The sequence below is a fragment of the Carassius auratus genome, unplaced genomic scaffold (genome assembly GCF_003368295.1).
Source record: "Carassius auratus strain Wakin unplaced genomic scaffold, ASM336829v1 scaf_tig00214405, whole genome shotgun sequence".
NCBI lineage: Eukaryota > Metazoa > Chordata > Actinopteri > Cypriniformes > Cyprinidae > Carassius > Carassius auratus.
The window spans coordinates 87128-110512 of NW_020527645.1; the positions used below are offsets into that span (position 1 = coordinate 87128).

Genomic DNA, 23385 nt, shown 5'->3' on the forward strand with positions numbered 1-23385 from the left:
GACATAACTGATTGCTTAGATAGCAAAGTAAATGCATAAATCACACCTTATAGGCAGTCATGCATACACTTTGCACTAATATCACGTCCACATCACAAGTTTATGCAATTTAGCAAACTGCAATGTATCAAATCGCGATTGGGATTCGATTTTGATTAATTGCACAGCCATAACTGAAAGTTTTAGCATTAACTGCTACGCTTCTTTGGCTAAAGGTTGCAGGCTTGCTTTATAGTGGCTTTGTTGAGGTTCATTTTCCTGCAGAGTTTAGCTCCAAACCTAATCAAACAAACCTGAGTAAGCTAATGCAGGTCTTTAGAATTACTAGAATGTTACAGGCAGGTGAGTTTGATCAAGGTTGGAGCTAAACTCTGCAAGAAAATGGATGTCGGGGGCCAGAGCTGAGAACCCATGGTATAATGTATAGTATCATTCAGGACAAAAAAAAAATCGTTCATTTTTTGCTCGTGTTTTGTAGGCCAACAGGCCTTTTAGAGTTAAACTTTAGCGTTAAAGGCTTACCAGGCCTCCACATATATAGCCTTTATGACCTAAATTAGTACTGGCATGTGAGGACCGGGGCTCTGGATGCTGGCCCTGCAAGAAAAGGAACCAGACAGCAGGCAAACAATATATACAAAATATACAGTATATAATAAATGGCTCGACATTAAGCTTATAATTAGATCACAATTAGCAAATAATTAGCAAGTAAATCAATCATTCACTTGTGGGAGTAAAAAATTTACTTGTCCGGGGAGAAAAAACCTTTTTTTGTTTTTTGTTTTTTTGTGGGGTTTTTTTTGGCACGAATGCAATTTATTCTGTAGCAGTCTCATCAGTGCTTTATCAGGTATTACTTTAATCAGCATATTTTCTATATTTGCCTTAAATTGATTGCTGTTACAATTTTTTACTTTATGAAGGACAATATTTTCCTAAACTGATTAAATGTATATGTCTCCATTTCTCACAAGTCTTACATGTGATCAATACATTAAGTTAGAATAATAAGACACTATATAATTGTTACTATTCAAATTATATCAGTATCAACAAACTCCATTTGTCCACATGCATAAATAATGTTATTAGATTAATGTTTTGCTTTATTGACATACAAATATGACATATTGGGAAAATGCAATAATACTTTTAAATATGAAATTAAACCACCAGTAGGTGGTGGTAAGTCACTGTCTTAATGAGTGAATCATTGATTCAACCGATTCGTTCAAATGGCTGATTCATTCAATAAATGAAGCAAGTAACTTTTTTTATAAATGGTTCACTGAATCATTGACTCGTTCAAAAATTAATCATTTAGTTACAAAAGACTGCAGTGGCTATTTTTGTTAGCGAAATGGAGCAAAAATAATCCATAATGTGTCTAAAATGTAAGTCAGTTAATATTACTTGTTTATTTAACAAAAAGTCAATATCACATTTGCAATCGAGCTGAAAGCCGGGAAACATCACTCCTGGACGTGTGATATTGCATATATTAAATAGAAATTTTATATTTTTTTCTACCGCAGTATGCTTGTTCACATTTGTTTCTTGGTGTGTGCTGTTGCACTTATAGTGTTGATTTCTCTGCGAGTCAGACAGACTGCATGAGCCTCAACTGAAGCGACCTTGATAGTGTCAATACATTATCCGTTGTTAGTTAGTTTACATGGAAAATAATAAAATCTGAATCATTCTCCCAAAAGTTTCGGTGCTGCCCTTTTTATTGTTTGTTATTAAAATTTTGATCAGGTTACTTGTCAAGCCGGGCAAGTAAAATTCTTTCGCTTGCCCCTCACAAAATCCACTTGTCCCGGACAAGCGGACAAGTGTTAATGTCGAGCCCTGTAATGTATGCTATCTTTTATGGCTGAGATAAAAAAATAATAATAATAATAATAAAAAAATAAATAAATGAATAATAATAATAATAATAATAATAAGAATAAAACATTAGCGATATAATTTTTTTTGCTTAGTAAATCTTAGCTCTTTTACCTGGGTTTGTGGTTCAGTCCATGTGGCTGTCACAGGTTCAAACATATGAACCTCATTATTCCAACCCCATAATTGGAAAAAATCTGACCCGATTGTTGCCTGTAAAAAATAAATGAATAAACGTCTAAATGAAGTCCAGTTTATCTAGTTCTACTTCTGAATAACAACTGTAGCTGTACAATCCCAAGATCTTTCTGCTCACCCAGTTAGTCTCGTCAACCATAAAGCTCTTGGAGTTGTTGACCTCTCTGACTGTTTTGCATCCATATCCACCAAAGTAGATGAGCCTATGAATGACACCAGCTGTTATAAAACTGCGACATAATAGCAACAGCTTCTTATAATGTAGCAATTAAATGCATCATTAGCATTCCCATTACTGTACATGGGACTTACAGACCTGCAACCCAATTTGCTGCTGCAGCTGACCAGTTTTAAAACATGGTCCTTCTATTTAGAGACTGAAGAATCTGAGGAGGACATTGCAACCACTGAATTGATATATCTGTATAGACAGTGCAGTGATCTTGTATTTCCTTACCTGTTTTCGTGGACCCAGCAGGAATGTCTGACCCTAGGAGAGGGTGTTCCCCCCACTGTGTCTGTCACTTTTCTCCAGCTATATTCCACACCCAGCAGGTCAACACAATACATCTGTCATAACACCAGCAACATAGTCTTAAATAGAAGCAGTGAGAATTTATTCCCCACAGAAATACTACCAGCAGCTTAAAGACAGAAGCCCATAAACCTGTAATTTTAAGTTCATGCTAGGATATTGGAGGATCAAAAAGCTGGAATAATAACAGTAAAAATAATAAATAAATAAAAACTTTATATAATAAAATTTGTATGGGGGGAAGTTTAACAATATTATGTCTTTGTTCTATCTGTATGTCAGTGGCAGAAAAGTAAGGAAAACATTGGCCAGAACCTTTGGGGAGGTGGAGTTTCCTTTCAACAGAGGCTTTGTTCAGTCATATTTGCTTAGGACAATAAACCTTGAATTACACTACAGTATGTCCAACTTCCTATATTGAGCTCAGAGCAAAAACTCTTTGTGGTGGATCTCTACATTTGCAAAACAAAATCTCACTGACTGTTTTTCCACAGTCTTTTCTCAATATGAGGGAAATGTTGGAACATTCAGAGCACATTATCGCATTCTCTATCAGGTTACAGACTGGACAGACTGGACAAACCTGTTAACCTCCCTATGAGTGTGTACTTGGAGATGTGATGCTTTATGATGATATCATTCCTAAAGCAGCTCACCGTGTTGGTGTGGCCATTGATGTCACATCCCCCAAAAATGTAAAGCATGCCCTGAAGATATGCACCACAAGCCTGTGAAAGAACAGGAGGAACCTCTCCGCCTATATGACTCAGAGACCTGCAGCACACAGACATGCAATTGAAACTCAGGAGAAAATGTTATTTGGGGTTGGCAATGGTAGTCTCAGGTAACTCTGGAACTACCCACTGTTTTTAATGCAATAAAATACAACAGGTGGAATTAACAAAATACCTACCATATGCAAAAGTGGAGTTCACAGAAGGAACACCTATTGCTAGGGATGTCAGCTACTTTGGAAATATAATTCCTTGGTAAACAAATAGACCAAAGATGTTCTTAAATAAAACATGGCAACTCACCAAACTCCACTCTCCATATCATAAAGCCAGATCTCATCACTGGGTAAAAATGTTTCTTGTCCATCCTTACACTAAAAAAAAAAAAAAAAAAAAAAAAAAAAAACATCAACTTCTCTAATCCCAACCAGAAAAGCTGGAATAATAATAGTAATACACTTAACACTCAGTTTACACTTGTTTATCCAGACAATAAATAATACATAAAGTAAAAATTTAAACAGCCCTTTTTTTCCTTTACATTTTCTCTATAATCCAAACAAGAGCAAACAAAAGTTATCTAATCCCAACAATACAAACTACTGATATTCAACATTCAACTATTTTGATAGTTCTACTCAATTTTTTTGGATGTGGATGGAAAATATTTGCATCGCAATGTAATTTTTTTTTCTTTTTTTTCTGTAGAGCTCACCTGGCAGCCCCCCCAGACGTACAGGTTGTGTCCCTCCAGGAAGGACATGTGGTCACTCCGCGGAGGAATCAGTGAACACTGCACTGTCCCAACCTCTGGTTCTTTTATACTCCCCATAACTGAAGCACTCAGCTGCTGCTGTTCAGCACCTGACAGCATAGAAATCAGCTGCGTTGTTTACACTAAGAAGACTGGCTATGCAAACAGGAAACAAAACAAAGCTACTGGGTTGAAGACAAGCTGGGGGCTGGACAGGTAGTTAAAGGGATAGTTCACCCAAAAAAGAAAATGTGATGTTTATCTGCTTAACTTGCCCACAGCAGGGTAATTTTGATTCTTCAGTAAAACACAAACTAAGATTTTGAAATCAAACCGTTGTAATCTGTCAGTATTATAATGTAAGTGGATGGGAATCATGGCAAAAAAAAAAAAAACAATAAATAAATACATAAATAAATAAATACATTAAAACACATTGATGTGTAAAGACACAATGATCAGTCTGTGCAAAAAAGAAAAAAACTGATCAGGTATTTATATTGTGTATTTATTTATTTATTTTTACCTCTGATGCACTGCAATGCCTGAACTGTATGGGCACCTCCTCAAAACACAGCCTGCGTGTGAGGCATCTTCTTCTTGCTTTACGACGGATGGCCGACTTAGAACTGCATTTTTTCATCTAAAAATATATATCTAAATTACAGCCTATGCTCTAAATATCAAATGCAGAAATGTTAATCCATGCATTTATGACCTCAAGGTTAGATTATTGTAATACTTTATTGGGTGGTTGTTCAGCACTCCTAGTACAGGGTTTCCGCGGGGCATTAAAAAGCATTAAAAGTCCTTAAATGGATCTTGCAAAAATTAAGGCCTTAAAAGGCATTAAAAAGTATTAAACTGGATTCCTACAGGCATTAAATTTTTTTTATAGTTTTGAAGAGAATTTTATATCAATTTCTTTGAATATAGCCTTCATAATTAATAATTTTATTTGCTTTCGCAAAATGTACATTAGTGTGATAAACACACGGAACCAGTTTGGCAATTGGTTTCGGCCGGAACAAAATTGCCGTGATACGGAGGTGACGCGGGCGGCGGGCATTTTGTACAGCGGTGGACGAGGTCTGGGGAAAAAAAGGAAAGTGCAAATTCCAACCGAAGTGGCTGGAAAACGAAAATTTCAAGACATGGTTGCAGCCTGTTAGTGGTAAAAATGATGAAGGATTTTGCGGTGTTTGCAGAAAAGCATTTAAGTTGGGGACAATGGGAAATGGCGCCGTAAAATCCCATATGCAATGTGACGGCCACAAATCCGCGGTAAGAGCAAAATGGCAAACTACTATGTCTAGTTATTTTGGCGTGACCGACAAATCTACAAATAATAACGTTACGACGACAACTGATGCTGTCACCACCGTTTGTGGAGCAGCTAACATTACCACAGCAAAATCGAGCGACATTCGATCAACGTTTGACTCGAATGCGACTTTGCAGGCGGAGGTGCTCTGGTGTCTGAACACAGCTGTCCATCACCACTCTTACGCGTCCAATGAAGGTGTTTCTGAGTTGTTTCAGGCAATGTTTCCTGATTCTGAAATCGTCAAATACAGTAAATGACTGTGCAACTTCTATTGAGATTGAGGAGTCACGTGCCGATTTGGGTTGATATGGGAGGGTTCTGAGCCGGTCGGCCCTGATGGAAGGATACGCTATCTGTTGCCAGGGGCAATGCCTTAAGAACTTCACAGAGGCACGACTAAACATTTCAGAGCGCTTTCATTTTTGCGCATTTATTTTGTCGGCGAAACAGATCGAGACGGATCTACGAATACGCGAAAGAAAAGGAAGAAAGTAAAGCAATGCAAAAACATAAGGCGAAAGAAAGGGGACCTTACAGGAACAAGCTCACACCAAGCGCAAAACAGCGGTGTTTGGAGAAGTTCTCAGGGAGCTCCATGCAGCGGCACAGAGACCTGAACAATTTACCTCAGTGCACACATAAGGACATTGGGAATTATATTGTTTACAATTTAAGTCACTTTGCATTCACGCTGTTAATGGCTTAATCTAACCCGGACTTTTACATCTCGCGATCACACATTTAACTACCCTAGCTAACTCAAAACTGGTTTGTCCACTTTGCAGCCCCCAACAAAAAAAACCTGGTACAGTATGTGTCATTGGGTTAAAATCAAATTATAACTAAACATACACAGCTTTAGCCTACATCAAAATATGTTGGAAACGTACGTTCATATACATTGAACATCTCGTTACAATCTAGTGTTCAGTCGCAGTTAATTACTTTGTCATTTTGGTCAAGAAGTGCATTCTAAATGCAATGTAATTACAATACACTAAAACACATGTGAATAAACTTACTTTGTCCAGTACAACACTGTTTTCTTCACCTGCTGTAGATGGACCCAGCCACAGCAGAAAGCCTTGTAACTTTCCGAAGACTTGTGGCTTTTAAACTTCTGCATTGTGTAGTAACTTAAACCAAAAAAATATATAATTCCCAATGTCCATATGTGTGCATGGAGGTGAATGGTCCAGGTCTCTGTGCCGCTTGAGAGCTTCTCCAAATACGCTGTTTTGCGCTTGGTGTAACCTAAAAAGAAACTGTATTCCATTGTTCCTATGTTTTCCATATGTATCATGTGAGGTACTGCAGCAGTTTTTAATGCAGCAGTAACTTCCAGGCATGGTATAACAGGGCAGAATTGCGAGAACCTCCTCTTAACAACACATGTAAACAATCCTGTTTCGCCGCCGGTATCCTTCCAACATGACAGAGACCATGATATCGACGGAGGGGCTTTGTGCTATGACGACAACTTCTCATTCTCAATAGCTCTTGCTTACATGTATGTACTTTGAATACATAAAGTTCCAGCATTTAAAAAGTTGAGCTTATTGAAGAGCTGTTTTTGTGATGATAAAATTATAAATAGAATAATTCTCTTTTTGCTAATTTTGAAATATCTCCAAATAAATTGACAATTAATTAAGCTGCCTCCTGAGCCATTTCTAATTCAGTTCTGAGTTATATAATTTCATGATTGCATCATCATCAAACTGGATGGTTGCAATTAATAATTTGCGACATGTCTATTTAAAATTAAACGATTATATCCGTATATAAAATATCTGTGGTTAGTCACTGGTCGTGCATGGCATTAAAAATAAAAAAAAATGGCATTAAAAATGCATTAAAAAGGCATTAGATTTAATTTGAAGATACCTGCAGAAACCCTGTAGTAAACAAACTCGACCATATTAGCCAGGTTCTGTCAACACTGCACTGGCTCCCTAACAAACATTATATAGATTTTAAAATCTTGCTTATTATTTAGAAAGTTATGTGTTGCATTATAATCCTCCACGTCTGCTGCAATCTCAAAACTCAGGCAATTTGATAATACCTAGAATATCAAAATCAACTGCGGGCCGTAGATCCTTTTCTTATTTGGCATCTTAACTCTGGAATAACCTACCTAACATTGTTCGGGAGGCAGACATACTCTTGCAGTTTAAATCTAGATTAAAGACCTATCTCTTAAACCAGGCTTATGCATAACATACTAATATGCTTTTAATATCCAAATCCGTTAAAGGATTTTTAGGCTGCATTAATAAGGTAAACCAGAACCGGAAACACTTCACATAACACCCTATGTACTTGCTACATCATTAGAAGAATGGCATCTACGCTAATATTTGTCTGTTTCTCTCTTGTTCAGAGGTCTCCGTGGCCACCAGATCCAGTCTGTATTCAGATCAGAGGGATCACTGAATTCAATGATGAACTGCAGTGAAAGCTAACACCATGTTTCCTGATGATATCTCCCAAGGGTAACATATAAAGTGTGAAGAGTAGTGGCCCTAGTAGTGAGCCTTTTGGTACTCCATACTGCACTTGTGATCGATATGATACATCTTCATTCACTGCTACGAACTGATGGCGGTCATATAAGTACGATTTAAACCATGCTAATGCACTTCCACTGATGCCAACAAAGTGTTCAAGTCTATGCAAAAGAATGCTGTGGTCAATTGTGTCCAACGCAGCACTAAGATCCAATAAAACTAATAGGGAGATACACCCACGATCAGATGATAAGAGCAGATCATTTGTAACTCTAAGGAGAGCAGTTTCAGTACTATGATACGCTCTAAATCCTGACTGGAAATCCTCACATATACCATTTTTCTCTAAGAAGGAATATAATTGTGAGGATACCACCTTTTCTAGTATCTTGGACAGAAAAGTGAGATTCGAGATTGGTCTATAATTAACAAGTACTTTGGGGTCTAATTGTGTGTTTTTTTTAAGAGAGGCTTAATAACAGCCGGTTTCTAGGTTTTGGGGACATATCCTAATGACAATGAGGAATTAATAGTAGTCAGAAGAGGACCTATGACTTCTGGAAGCACCTCTTTTAGGAGCTTAGATGGTATAGGGTCTAACATACATGTTGTTGGTTTAGATGATTTAACAAGTTTATGCAATTCTTCCTCTCCTATAGTAGAGAATGAGTGGAACTGTTCCTCAGGGGGTCTATAGTGCACTGTCTGATGTGATACTGTAGCTGACGGCCGAATGGTTGCAATTTTATCTCTAATAGTATCGATTTTAGAAGTAAAATAGTTCATAAAGTCATTACTGTTGTGGTGTTGGGAAATGTCAACACTTGTTGAGGCTTTATTTTTCGTTAATTTAGCCACTGTATTGAATAAATACCTGGGGTTATGTTTGTTTTCTTCTAAAAGAGAAAAAAAGTAATCAGATCTAGCAGTTTTTAATCCTTTTCTGTAGGATATGCTACTTTCCCGCCAAGCAATACGAAATACCTCTAGTTTTGTTTTCCTCCAGCTGCGCTCCATTTTTCGGGCTGCTCTCTTTAGGGTGCGAGTATGCTCATTATACCATGGTGTCAAACTGTATTCCTTAACCTTCCTTTAGCGTAAAGGAGCAACTGCATTTAAAGTGCTAGAAAAGAGAGAGTCCATAGTTTCTGTTACATCATCAAGTTGTTCTGAGGTTTTGGATATTCTAAGGAATTTGGAAACATCAGGAAGATAACTTAAAAAGCAGTCTTTTGTGGTAGAAGTGATGGTTCTTCGATACTTGTAACAAGAAGTAGAATTTACAATTTTGGCTATATGAAGTTTGCACAGAACTGAATAATGATCTGAGATATCATCACTTGGCTGAATAATTTCAACACTATCAACATCAATTCCATGTGACAGTATAAAATCTAGAGTATGATTTCGAAAATGAGTAGGTCCTGAAACATGTTGTCTACCACCAATAGAGTTCAGAATGTCTATAAATGCTGATCCCAATGCATCTTTTTCATTATCAACATGGATATTAAAATCACCAACTATTAAGACTTTATCTGCAGCCAGAACTAACTTGGATGTAAAATCACCAAACTCTTTAATAAAGTCTGTATGGTGCCCTGGTGGCCTGGATACAGTAGTCAGTACAAACATAACAGGGGATTTATCATTAACATTGGTTTCTCTGGATAATGTTATATGAAGCACCATTACTTCAAACGAGTTATACTTGAAGCCTGCCCTCTGAGAAATCCTGAAAACGTTGTTATAAATTGAAGCAACTCCTCCCCCTTTGCCTTTTAGACGCGGCTCATGTTTATAACAGTAATCTTGGGGGGTGGACCCATTTAAAATAATGTAATCATCAGGTTTTAGCCAAGTTTCTGTCAAACAGAGCACATCTATATTATGATCAGTTATCATATTATTTACAAAAAGTGTTTTCGTAGAAATGGATCTGATATTAAATAAGCCAAGCTTTATCATTTGTTTATCCATATTGCATTTGTTTTTTATTTGTTGAACCTCAATTAAATTGTTAGCCTTAACTTGGTTTGGACGTTTTTTGTATTTTCTAGTTCGGGGAACAGACACAGTCTCTATAGTGTGATATCTAGGTGAAAGAGTATCTATGTGCTGGGAATTAACTGACCTCTGTGACGGGAGACAGCTAGCAGACGGTCGGTTTAGCCAGTCTGTCTGCTTCCTGACCTGGGCCCCAGTTAGTCAAGTATAAACACTAAGACTATTTGCCATATTTCTAGAGAGAAGAGCAGCGCCACCCCAGGAGGGATGAAGACCATCTCTTTTAAACAGGTCAGGTCTGCCCCAAAAGCTCGTCCAATTGTCTATGAAACCTATGTTATTCTGTGGGCACCATTTAGACATCCAGCCATTGAGTGATGACAATCTGCTATGCATCTCGAGAGCCAGAGCATATTACAGTGTCTGACATCGTGCTTGCAAGTTCACACACCTCTTTAAAGTTATTAAAGTCTTGAGATTGATAAGCCACCACAATAGCATTCACTATTCAGTGGGATAACTACTGCATGGAGACAGCCTTTCCCATCTCCTGGCCTCCGTAACAAACAAAGAGCGGATCTGAGGTGCTAAGGCATTGAGTTCTATCCACGTAAGTGTGGAGCGAATGTACTGGACAGAGCAGTGCCAGGGCTGGGTCTGCCTCCTACAGCGGCAGTGCTTGCAAGTTCATCACCTGATCTCTAAAAGGAGTGGTGGGAAGTTTGGGCATGTATCCAGGATGAGGTGTCAAGATATCGTGAGAGTAGGCTGGCCCGAATTCCAGGCAAGCTTCATCAACTGAAAATGCCTGCAGGTCCCTGACCCTCTTCCCCGAAGCCAAGCTGTCAGGAGCGCAGTTTTCAATGACAGAAAAACTGCTCTACTGAGAGCAATGGCTCAAAGGGAGCCTTCTGCAGTGCCGAAAGAACCACTGCAAGGTCCCAAGAGGGAACTTACTGTGGGCTAGGCGGATTGAGCCTCCTTGCCCCTCTGAGGAACCTGATGATCAGATCATGCTTCTCAAGAGACTTACCATCAACAGGGTGATGGTAAGCCGAGATGGCAGCCACATAGACCTTCAGGCTGAAGAAAGGAAAGCACTGACCCAATAGGGCATCTCCCGAGGTCCTCACAACGTGAAGAACACCAAGTGATGAAGAGGTTCCACTTCAAAGCATAGGCGTGTCTGGTGGACACGGCTCTAGCTGAAGTGATGGTAGCTACAACCTGAGGTGGCAAGGTACCTAAACCTTCCATGAGCCGTCCAGAACCCACACATGTAGGTTCCAAAGTTCGGGACGTGGGTGCCAAAGGGTGCCCCGTCTCTGAGAAAGAAGGTCTTTCCTCAGAGGAATTGGTATGGGAGTGGCTGTCACGAGGAGTACAAGTTCGAGGAACCAGGTCTGGCAGGGCCAAAAAGGGGCAGCCATGAGGACCTGCTCCTCGTCCTCCCTGATCTTGCACATGGTCTGTGCAAGACTCACTGGGTGAAACGCATACTTGCGCAGGCCCAGTGGCCAGCTGTGTGCCAGAGTGTCCGTGCCAAGGGCGCCCTTGGTCAGGGAGTAAAACAACTGTTAAGCCAAGTCACCTTTATTTATATAGCGCTTTAAACAAAATATATTGTGTCAAAGCAACTGAACAACATTCATTAGGAAAACAGTGTGTGAATAATGCAAAATGACAATTAAAGGCAGTTCATCATTGAATTCAGTGATGTCATCTCTGTTCAGTTTAAATAGTGTGCATTTATTTACAGAATAATATTAGCGTAGATGCCATTCTTCTAATGATATAGCAAGCACATCAGGTGTTATGGGAAGAGTTCCCGGTTCTGGTTTACCTGATTAATGCAGCCTAAAAATCTTTTAACGGATTTTTGATATTAACCCTTTCGAGTCGATTAACGCATATATGCGTTTTGAGTCATTTTCTCCTGATAACCCCGAAAAGAACTTAAATTACACTCTCAGTTTTAATCGTACAGATAAGAGCAATACATCAATCGAATCTGTAAAGGGTCTAATTTATTTTTGGATACAGACATAATAACAAAAAACCTTTGTGCACTTATAAAATAAAGATAACAAACAAGGTGCGCTGTCTGCAGCCTTTGTCTCCGCTGATCGTCATGTACAAACACGTCATTAAAATGAACTGTAACTCCGTGAATACTCAACGAAGAGACATGAGAGAGATATCTATAGAAAGCCTGACATGTCTACTTTAAAAACTAAACAAGTGCTAAAAAAATAAAGTAATCCATATGAAAACAACGCCATGTCCGTTTTTCACGTCTCCCTTCATTATATCTAATGTGACCATGCCTCCGCACCGAACGCGCTATTCAGATTCAAACTGAAGCGTGCGGCTTGAATACGCCCACACAGAAGAAAAAGCAGCCAGACTGTTCTTCAAGTTTTTATTTTATTTTACTGTTTGCTTTGTGATGAGAGGAATAAGACATAATTCACCCAAAAAAGATCTGATGTGGTTGAGGATATGAGAAATGGATTTCCTCAGAAAAAAGAATTAAACACTTTATTCAGCAGAGATCATAAACATGAATAAGTCTCTTTTTATTTATTTATATACTTGTACTAGTTTTCACATAACGTGTAAACATTTTACTAGTTAGACTTTTTCCAAAGACTTTTTCCAAACTGTAATTCCTGACTAAATGTATAATCAAGTGAAACATTATGAAGTTTCAATAACAATATACAATACTATACCATTCAAAAGCTTGATGTAAATAATATAAATGTAACAAATAGAGATAACTCTAACAAATGTAAAAACAATGCAGTTCTTTCAATTTATTCCCCCTAAAAAAACCTGAAAAATATTCTCAGCTCTTTTCAACATTAATAATAATTATACATAATAATGATGATAATAATAAATGGTTTTTTTTTGGTAGAAAATAAGATTGTTAAAGGGATTTTTGAAGGATTGTTTGACTGGAGTAAGGATGCCAAAAAATTTGTTTGAAAGTAAGCTTTGATTGTTCCTAATAAACTGTTTAACTGCTCCCCCAAGTGAATATTAAATTATGTTGTGGGATAATTAAATATATTCTTAATAAACTACAAACATAAAATTATGTACTTTTATTTTGTTCTCACATTCTTTCTTGTAACTCCTCACTCACAGTGGCACAGCTGAATGAGAGGCTCATTATGCAGCTCATTATGCAGGCCTTTGTCTTCTCAGGTGTAAATCACAATGATATTCATGATAGTTGACGCCTACTCACATATGACTTTTACCAACAAAAAGTGTCTTAGAAAATTTAAATCAATATATTGTTTTCTGTGAGTGAGTAAACAAGATGATTTTCACATAATTTAGAAAGAAAAATTCTAGGCTACAAGCTCCAGTTCTCAACAGTCCCGGGAACCAATGTTATGTATGTGTTTTATGGCCTTATTCAAGTGATTTAACATTTTTAGTTTTTCACTAACCATGCATAACATTTTTTTTTCCTCAAAAATACAATCATATACATGCATGCATTTCACATATTATTATAGCCCAGTTTGTGCTGATTACAGTGATATTAGACTTTACCCATTTAGATATTTAGAAGAAACTGAAAAAAGCACAAATATCAGGGCATGACAAACTTTTCCAGGCCCCAAAAATACCCTTAGACTCCAGAGGGTTAAAAGCATTTTAGTGTGTTATGTGTAAACCAGGTTAAAGAGATGGGTCTTTAATCTAGATTTAAACTGCAAGAGTGTATCTGAGTGTGTGAAGAGCTCGGCTCAAGGCACGTTAGTCCAGGATTGGCCGTAACCCACCTGTTTTCTTGGGTACTATGAAGTAGGGGCTGTAAAAATTGGACTTCATGTCGGCTGGAGGGACTGGCTCTATCATGCCCTTTGCTAGCAGGGTCGCGACCTCCACGAGCATGATAGGAGCATCCCTGCCCACCATCATCGTGCGAACAGAAAATGAGAACAAAGGATTCTCCCCTGGAGGAAGGAATGGTCCTGTTACCATCTCCTGACGAGCTGACATCCCCAACTCCGGGTCGCCCACCTCAGGAAGTCTGCTTGGCCTGACGCTTGGCAGGTTTAGCTGCAGAGACGGGCTGCACCGCCCTTCTGCGGACGTCTCCTCACTACAGCCGGGGTGAAGGCTGCTGCTGTGGCCGAGCTGGAGTGGAGCAGACCTCAGGGGGGCACCCTCAGTGACGAGAAGGCTGAGGCAGCTGCACCGGTGGTAGAGTGGAGGCAGCAGCAGGCCGCCGGTGCAGAATGTATTTGATGGCCTCAGACTGCTTCTGGTCGGCAGAGAACTGCTGGGCAAAATTCTCCCTCATATATGCCAGGTTCAGCCATAGGTGGCGCTCCTGGACCACCAAAGTGGACATCACCTGACCCAAGGAGCACACAGTAACATTCATCGCCTGGAGGGCGAGGTCGGTAACGGTGCGTGCCTCCTGCTAAAACCCCTGGGTCAGCACTACCCCGTGCAGCTCTTTGAGCAGCTTGGCCTAGTAGACTTGAAGGGTGGCCATGGCGTGCAGGGCAGAAGCGGCCTGACCCGCAGCTCTGTGAGCCTTGGCCACAAGTGTGGATGAGAACTTACGGGCCTTGGAGGGAAGCTTGGGGCTACCACGCCATGCGGAGGGGCTCTGAGGATACAGTTGCACTGAAGTGAAGTGAAGTGACATTCAGCCAAGTATGGTGACCCATACTCAGAATTTGTGCTCTGCATTTAACCCAATCCGAAATGCACACACACACACACTGTGAGCACACACCCGGAGCAGTGGGCAGCCATTTATGCTGCGGCGCCCGGCGAGCAGTTGGGGGTTCGATGCCTTGCTCAAGGACACCTAAGTCGTGGTATTGAAGGTGGAGAGAGAGCTGTTCATGCACTACCCCCACCTACAATTCCGTCCGGCCTGAGACTAGAACTCACAACCCTTCGATTGGGAGTCCAACCCTCTAACCATTAGGCCACAACTTCCTGCAACAGAACACTCCACTGGAGGAATCCCAGAATACCCCTTGGCTGCCCGCCATCGAGTGCAGTGAAGGCGGAGGAAGCACCAGAACAGTTTTGGGCAGTTAAAGGTGCCTTCCATGAACTGGTCACTTCCTGGTGCACTTCTGGAAAAAAAGAAACCAGCGAGGGGTGCCGGCGGTCAGAACAAGCTGCCTCAAGGAACCAATAATCCAGCCTCGAGCCGATGCTCTCAGCTGCCCGGGAAAGCATGGCTGTCAGCTCGGGAATGCTGCCACTCCCGAGGGAGGCAATGCAGCCGAATCCTCATCTCCCAAGACTCAAGCCTGCCTTGTGATGCGGCGATCGACATAAGGTCTTCCTCCCGAGCCCAGAAAGAGATGTCAGGAGCCTGAGAGTGTCCCAAAAACTCCTCCAGAAACTCAATGGCTGCAGTGTTTTTGAGGGTGTGGCCGACGAGGCTGTCTCGTTGGGGAAGCAAACGTGGTAACCCTTAGATCACCCTGGCCACCAGCAGAAGTAGCCCTCTTACAAGAAGAGGAGCAAGTACGGGGTGTGGCAGAGGGGACTCTATACTTTTTAAGGTAATCAAGTCTCGATCTTAACGTCGAGATGATCATGTCTCCGCAATGAGAACATGAGTCATCCTCGAACGCAGTCTCAGTGTGCTGAAAGTTCACACAGGTGATACAGCGATCGTGGCTGTCATGAGGAGCAATATATATCAACCGCACCCAGAAACACAAGGGCGAAATAACATCTTTAAAAAGATGCAAATTCAACCAGTTTACTCTTTTAGTGAGAGAAAAAGCTCTTTCAGTGGTGCTGAAGAGCTCAGGAGAACACGGGAGTTGACTGCAGGAAACCCAGATGAACCACTGAATCGCGCCGTCACACCAACACCAGCTGACTCACTTGTAAACACTCTGGTGAAAGCAGCAAGCAATGTGCTTGGCTCCGAATCGAAAGCTTGAGTGCGAGTTGCTCGGGCAAGATCCCCAATCGTCAGTCTCTTTCTGATGTAACGTAGAACATGACCGACTGAAAGGGAACAAATGATTCCTCTGCACATCTGACTTTCCTGCAGCCTGGAATTGAACTGCTGGTTTGTCTGGTCAAGTCAAGTTAAGTCACCTTTATTTACATAGTGCTTTAAACAAAATACATTGCGTCAAAGCAACTGAACAACATTCATTAGGAAAACAGTGTGTCAATAATGCAAAATGACAGTTAAAGGCAGTTCATCATTGAATTCAGTGATGTCATCTCTGTTCAGTTTAAATTGTGCATTTCATTCAGAGGTATCAAGTAACGAAGTACAAATACTTTGTTACATTACTTAAGTAGAAATTTGGGGTATCTATACTTTACTTGAGTAATTATTTTTCAGCCGACTTTTTGCTTCTACTCCTTACATTTTCACGCAAGTATCTGTACTTTCTACTCCTTACATTTTAATAATAGCATCGTTACTGCTATTTCATTTCGGCTTGTTTTCATTCCAGCTTGTCATCATTTAAAAAAAAAAAAAAAACTATCCAGATAAATCGCGCCATCCGGATGGAGTGAATTTGATTGTGGTTGGATGAGAAGTATAAACATATACCATTCCGATACCCTATTGGTTTGTACGCGATCCATCGCACCTGCACATGACACAAATCACATCACAATCCAGCAAGGGCATAGCCAGTTTTGGGTTCGTTTATCAAAAAATATATTTCTTAAAAGTATGGTTGGGTACGGAACCGGTATCCGATCGTCTCAGAGTCAGTCCCCTTAAATTTCAAATGAAACCGGCGTCAGTCCGGTCTCCTGTCCGTATTTCAGCGCGCTCTTCAAATCGCAGACAGCGAGCGGACTCAAACAGAGACAGAGGACAACAAGGTGTGTGTTTATTGATAGATTGTTAGAATATCAGTATCTGTGCAGTTCTTTATCATAAATACAGTTTACAAAAGGTCACGAGGGAGCCGGTGTCCTGACATTTTATCCTACCCTGTCAGATTTTCCTACGCGGGTTTACTGCGCACGCGCACATCAATATCGCGTCCTTTATCTCATGCTAAACAACGATATTTAATGTATCTGCATTACTGTAAGGGTAGGTTTAGGGCTGGGGTAGTTGTAGACTTTAATAAAAACGCAATCTAATTGGTAGAAAATAATATTTATTGTTGGTTTCCTGTAACTGTATCCATTTTAGCTACAACCGCGAATATAACACATAGTTACTGTATTTGCAGTACTGTAAGGGTATGATTAGGGTTGTGGTAGGTGTAGAGGTTAATAAACCATAATTTTACAGTAGAATTTTCGTTGTGGAATTGTACTACCCACTGTTTTGGTGGGAGGTAGGAAAATCTGACAGCGTAGGACAAATCGACAGAACACCGGTTTCCCATCTACTGTAAAGTTTTCGCTTGTCACACCACAGGTGTTTCCTCCAGCGAAAATCTAGCCCTTAACACATATGAACGAACACATATTTTAATTACACTTATTTAAATATACTTAATTTAATCATAGGTACTCACTTAATTTAATTATACATACACTACTGTGCAAAAGTCTTAGTCACGTTAGTATTTTCACCCAAAAGAATGGTGTTCGGACAGTTATTTATATATTTTGCTGTAGTGTGTCAGTATAAAATAACAGTTTACATTTCCAAACATTCATTTTGCCGTTGTCAAACTGCTTGTGCATTCAAAATTGCACTAGATTATTATTAAAATTAATGGCAAACTGATATTTCCTTCTGACATACTACAGCAAAAGATATAAATAACTGGCTTAAAACCCTTTTTTGGGGTGAAAATACTAATGTGCCTAAGACTTTTGCACAGTACTGTATTTTAAAAACGACAGTGTTGCTACTTTATAAAGAATGAGCATACAGTAATTCACAGAACTGATTAAAGACAGTGACAGACAGCACTCATCTTAACTAAATATCAGAGTGATTGACAGAGATACAGTAGAAACATTATGTGTGGTTTTGTATTAAATAATGACCCAGATTGTGAAATATATTTATTAGCCTTAGATTAAGGGAAGCACAACTTGGGAAATGAGAGCATCCAAGGTGAAAGCTATGGATTTATTTGTAATGTTCTTTAATGTTATCCATAGTATCCATAGGTTCTTTTTTTTTAGGCGCCGGTACCATTACCCTACTTAAAAGTTGTTATTTCTCCCTGGCTCATTTACTAAATGGGTGCTTTCTCTTCCTCCTCCACAAATTAAGCTACTTAATTAAGGTAGTTCGGTAGTGAGACGTTTTAATAAATTATCGTTTGCGATTGACAAAGCAATTGACAATGTTGTGATAAGTAGGCTATACCAACTTTGTAACTTGTTACCCCCCCCCCCCCCCCCCCAACACTGGACATAGCAGACGTATGTACCGAATACAGGAAGCTATCAATCAAGAAGGTATCAGGATTAAGAGTTATTTTTCATTTTTAGTTTTTGATTATTCACTTGGATTAATCATTCTTGTAGTCATCAATATTTTGAAATCTATAAAATGTTTGATAGGGAGACAATGCATTGTTGACAGGACCGGGCTAATATGGTCATACTTCCTGGTTCTAGTAAGAACTCTTGCTGCTGCATTTTGGACTAGCTGTAGTTTGTTTACTAAGCGTGCAGAACAACCACACAATAAAGCTTTACAATAATCTAACCTTGAGGTCATAAATGCATGGATTAACATTCCTGCATTTGACATTGAGAGCATAGGCCATAATTTAGATATATTTTTGAGATGGAAAAATGCAGTTTTACAAATGCTAGAACCGTTTTTTCAGGAAAGATTGTGATCAAATAGCACACCTGGGTTCCTAACTGATGATGATGAATTGACAGAGCAGTCATCAAGTCTTAGACAATGTTTTAGGTTATTACATGCAGAGTTTTTAGGTCCTATAATTAACACCCCTGGTTTTTCAGAATTTAGCAGTAAGAAATTACTCGTCATCCAGTTTTTTGTATCGACTATGCATTCCATAAATTTTTTCAAATTGGTGTGTTTCACCGGAACGCGAAGAAATATAGAGCTGAGTCAAAGGAGAACTGACCCCCAGACTGAGCCTGGTTTCTCCCAGGGTTTTTACTCCATTCTGTCACCAATGGAGTTTTCAATCTATTTTGTTTAAAGCACTGTATAAGTAAAAGTGACTTGACTTGATATTAACACCACCCAGGGCCGTGCAGAGACCTTTGGAGGGGCAGGTGCTCAAAGTATAAAAGGGGCACATGGAATAAGGTTTAAATAGCGCGGTTCAAAATAGCAATACAGCAATATATTGTGAAGCATTTCTTGCCGATTTGCGTATCGATATGGATGATTATGTATTGATATGGCAGCAAATGCTGTGATGCAGTTTTTAAAAAGAAAAAGATTAGAAGAGACAATTTTAAGTTTAAAAGTAAAAAAATAAAAATTATTTCCACCTAATAATAGCTCTGGGATTAGAAACTGAAATGTCTTAAATTGTCCCAACCTGAAGGCTTTTTCTTCTCTGTTCTACAGAATAATTAAGAACAGCTGTTATAGTAAAAACTAAAGAAAACTCTCTACATTTTCCTCTTTCTCACCAGCCTCTGTCTCCTGGCTTGCTTACCTGCTCTTTCTGTCACTTGTGCGTCTACATTTGCCTTTTTTTCTTCCTCTATCTCCATCTCCTCATCTGATCTATTACTTTCCAGTCTCTGTCCATCTAAGAACAAGGCACAATCTACTATTTCATTATCAATCTATTATTTTAACCATCACTACTATTCTTGCACCTAATCAATAAGTCCACCTTAAATATTGATACAAAACAATAAACAACTGAGTCATGCTATGAAAGCACTGTATAATTTATATAGGCTTATGTTTTATTTATTTTTCCTTTTTATTCAAAACAATTCCAAACATGCTTAAATATACCTCTTCAGCTCTGCAGCATATTTTGAATTTTTTACAGAATTAGGCATACCAGAATTTAAAAGAGAGCCCTACTCGCATACTTTGGAATAAATTGATACAAATGGTCTCATTTGACAGAAAACTCTCTGAATTTTAAAACATGGGTTTATTTGCATATTTTGTATTTTATATGTTTACAATACTGTGATAAACACTGACAAAAAGTCATATTTTTATTATTATTTTTTATTAAGTTTTTATTTAAGAGTCTGTAATTTAGGACTTGTTTGGTCTATGTCGCTTTAGACAATCTCTTTTGATTCCACTAGGTGGCATTAAACAGGAGAAAAAAGAATTTTTTTGATAACATCTTCTAAGCAAAAGTTATTTAGCTTTAATAGAAAGGAGGCGTTAGACTCTCCAAGTGTACTTTTACAGTCACCATTTTTGACTACTGAAACCAGCAAGCATACCTGAACTTAAAAGACAGCCCTAACCACATACTTTGGAATAAATTCATAAAAATGGTTTCATTTTACAGAAAACTCTCTGAATTTTAAAACATGGGTAAAATATTGCATATTTTGTACTTTATATGTTTACATTACTGTGATAAACACTAACAAAAAGTCAGATTTTTATAATTTTTTTAATTAAGTTTTTATTTAAGAGTCTGTAATTTAGGACTTGTTTGGTCTATGTCACTTCAGAAAATCTCTTTTGATTCTACAAGGTGGCATTAAACAGGAGAAAAAATAATTTTTTTGATAACATCTTCTAAGCAAAAGTTATTTAGCTTTAATCGAAAGGAGGCGTTAGACTCTCCAAGTGTACAGTCACCATTTTTGACTACTGAAACCAGCATAGCTGAACTTAAAAGACAGCCCTAACCACATACTTTGGAATAAATTTATAAAAATGATCTTATTTTACAGAAAACTCTCGGAAGTTTAACACAAGCACAAGATATTGCATATTTTGTCTTTTGTATTTTTACTATATTGTGATAAACACGGAAACAAAGTCAGATTTGTATTATTTTTTTAAAGTAAGTTTTTATTTAGGAGTCTGTTATTTAGGACCTGTTAGGTCTATTTCCCTGCAGAAAGTTTCTTTTGATTCCACTAGGTGACAGTAAAAAGATAAAAAAATAATTTTGTTGATAACATCTTCTAAGCAAAAGTTATTTAGATTTAACCAAAAGGAGGCGTTGGAGTCTCCAAGCTCTGTAGCTTTACCTGAAGAGACAGAATTTCTTATGTCTCCAAGTTTCCTCAAAAAACTCATGTCATATAATAAGCAAAATAAGGCAAAGTTCTGTTCTTGCATTTTATTTTACACACACACACACACAAGATAAGTATCCTGACTTGCTGGCTCCCATTCTTCACCACTGGATGCTACAACTGCAAAACAAAACAAAAATGTATAAATTTACACTGCAATCCCAAAATACATGCTAAAATGACATACACAAAAATAATCCAGATATGCAAGTAACAGAAAGAGGAAAATAATTTGATTACACATACACAAATCCATGAGTATGTATAAATAAATGAGAACAACCCTTGCATATCTTATGTATATGTGAATTGCATTCATGTGTTCGTTGCGTGTGTGTAATTCAAATATGTAACGAACACATGAATGCAATTCACATATGCATAAGATATAAAAATGTACAAGGCAGTACACGTATATATAATATTGATAAATAAATTCATGCAAAAACAAATTAGCATGCAACTAACGAAGGCAACCGATGAATGCAATTCGCGTATACAAGAAAGACATAAACTGCACAAGGCAATATACTTATGAATGCAATCGATGAATAAATTAATGCAATAATAATATTAGCATGCAACTTACAAATGCTTGATACAAACAACGTATACTTACTCAAAATCAGGGTCTTCTCCCAGTTTGTAAGCAGCTTCTCTGACCGAGTCAAAGCTAGCTAGCCTCGCTGCAAGTTTCAGTGTCGGACATCCGATCAAACTCCTCCAAAGCCGCCTCCACACCAACAAAAAACTTTCTTGAAGTCATTTTTCAGAGACATATAACTCTAACAGTAATAAAAGCACGCAATAATTCGCTAAAACGCTATCCAAAATCACAAACCAACTTCCGATCAACTCATCAATAATCATCTGCGCCCGTTTACGGCGTTTTCTTTAGTCCCACCTCCTCAACTTTGGAAAGGAACAACTCGGGCTCTGAATGGTCTAGAAGCTTGATCGATGTGTCTATGGAGAGGGGAGGCTGTCAGCTTTCATGACATAGGACGCACTGCGTGATGACGTCATTGCAAGTCGAAAGGAATCAAAGAGAGTCAATACAAATACTGGTCATGTTTTACGCTGCATTGCATGTTTTGATCTGCGCATCTGAGACATATTATAGTGCCGTTTAGCCATGCATGCTCACAGACACACGAGAATGCTCTCATTTTGAAGAAAACAACCTAATGTAAAAGCTGATATAGGATTTTAGGCTAGTATGTGAGCACAGATGTAGTTATCAGCGCAGAAATATGACGCATACGTTTGCTTGTTCACATAAGTAATTTCAGTTTTCGTGATTCTTTTGAAAATTATTATTTGTTATGTCACTGTAATGTATAAGATCGGTGAAATAAAGTACACAGTGACATTCCTGAGAGTGAGAGCTTTCATTTGATGTGTGACTTGTCCATGTTTGGTGAGTTTGTGTGCTATAAATATGAAATATGAACATTATTCATCTGATTTTCTCAAGGGGGGGTGGTTGTGGAAGAACGAATTTATACCTTATTATTTTCTTTTATGTAAAATTAATGCAAATACCATGGGACTTGCAAGAAAGCAGAGGTTCTACGCTTTCAAAAAATACCATATATGACTAGTTTTGTGCTTCACAGTTTATAGATTTTTAAAAAATAGTATGATGACCTCCCCGCGGACCCACCGGTGGGTCCTAGGGCGTGGCCAGAGTTCAAGAGGTTAATATATCAGGAAATATCTCGATTCTCAAACGTATAAGTAAACGCGTTTTGCACCTTTATAGATTGTTATTTGATCAATAAATGGAAAGGTAGTGTAATCTATTAACTACACATAAAACCCCGACTTTTTACTTAAGTGCCATATCATGCCATAAAATATTTTTAATACGACTGAATTTGCATTTAATGTAAATTTTAAAAACAATATTGTAAGTTACTTATTTTAACACTTTCATTTTTCAGAGAGTAAAGAACATTTACATTATCAAATAACATTTTCATTCAGTTTAGCCAGAGTTCAGGCACTCTCAAAAACTACCATTACAATCACTGAAAAACTTTACATTACATTATGCACATCAGGGTTTTTTTTTTTTTTTAGTTTTTTTCTCTCTCTCTCTCTGAAGAAAGAATTCGCTAAATAATTCAGTCAGCGAGCAAGTGAACAAAAACACCGCGTTTCATGATGACTCTTCTGCACGTCTCCGATTGGCCATTGCATTCGCGCAACAGAACCGTTGATTGGTTATCATG

At 38.5% G+C, this 23385-nt stretch overlaps 1 protein-coding gene and 1 long non-coding RNA gene across 2 annotated transcripts in view; both read right to left on the reverse strand.

The window, feature by feature from the left end:
- Nucleotides 1–4284, reverse strand: part of LOC113091957 (kelch domain-containing protein 1) — a 36112-nt gene extending 31828 nt beyond the window's left edge. Inside the window, exons 1-7 of the mRNA XM_026257643.1 lie at nt 4076–4284; nt 3664–3734; nt 3283–3400; nt 2549–2661; nt 2210–2294; nt 2008–2106; nt 523–597 (exon numbers count right to left, since the gene is read on the reverse strand). Of these exons, the coding sequence (XP_026113428.1) occupies nt 523–597; nt 2008–2106; nt 2210–2294; nt 2549–2661; nt 3283–3400; nt 3664–3734; nt 4076–4234 (720 nt within the window). The 5' untranslated portion in view covers nt 4235–4284. The remainder of the gene's footprint in view (nt 1–522; nt 598–2007; nt 2107–2209; nt 2295–2548; nt 2662–3282; nt 3401–3663; nt 3735–4075) is intronic.
- Nucleotides 4285–21177: 16893 nt separating this feature from the next.
- LOC113091958 (uncharacterized) lies at nt 21178–22750 on the reverse strand. Its single transcript, XR_003287485.1, has 2 exons — nt 21768–22750; nt 21178–21268 (listed from the first exon to the last, which is right to left on the reverse strand). It is a non-coding gene; the product is annotated as an uncharacterized LOC113091958 (long non-coding RNA).
- Nucleotides 22751–23385: the final 635 nt, after the last annotated feature.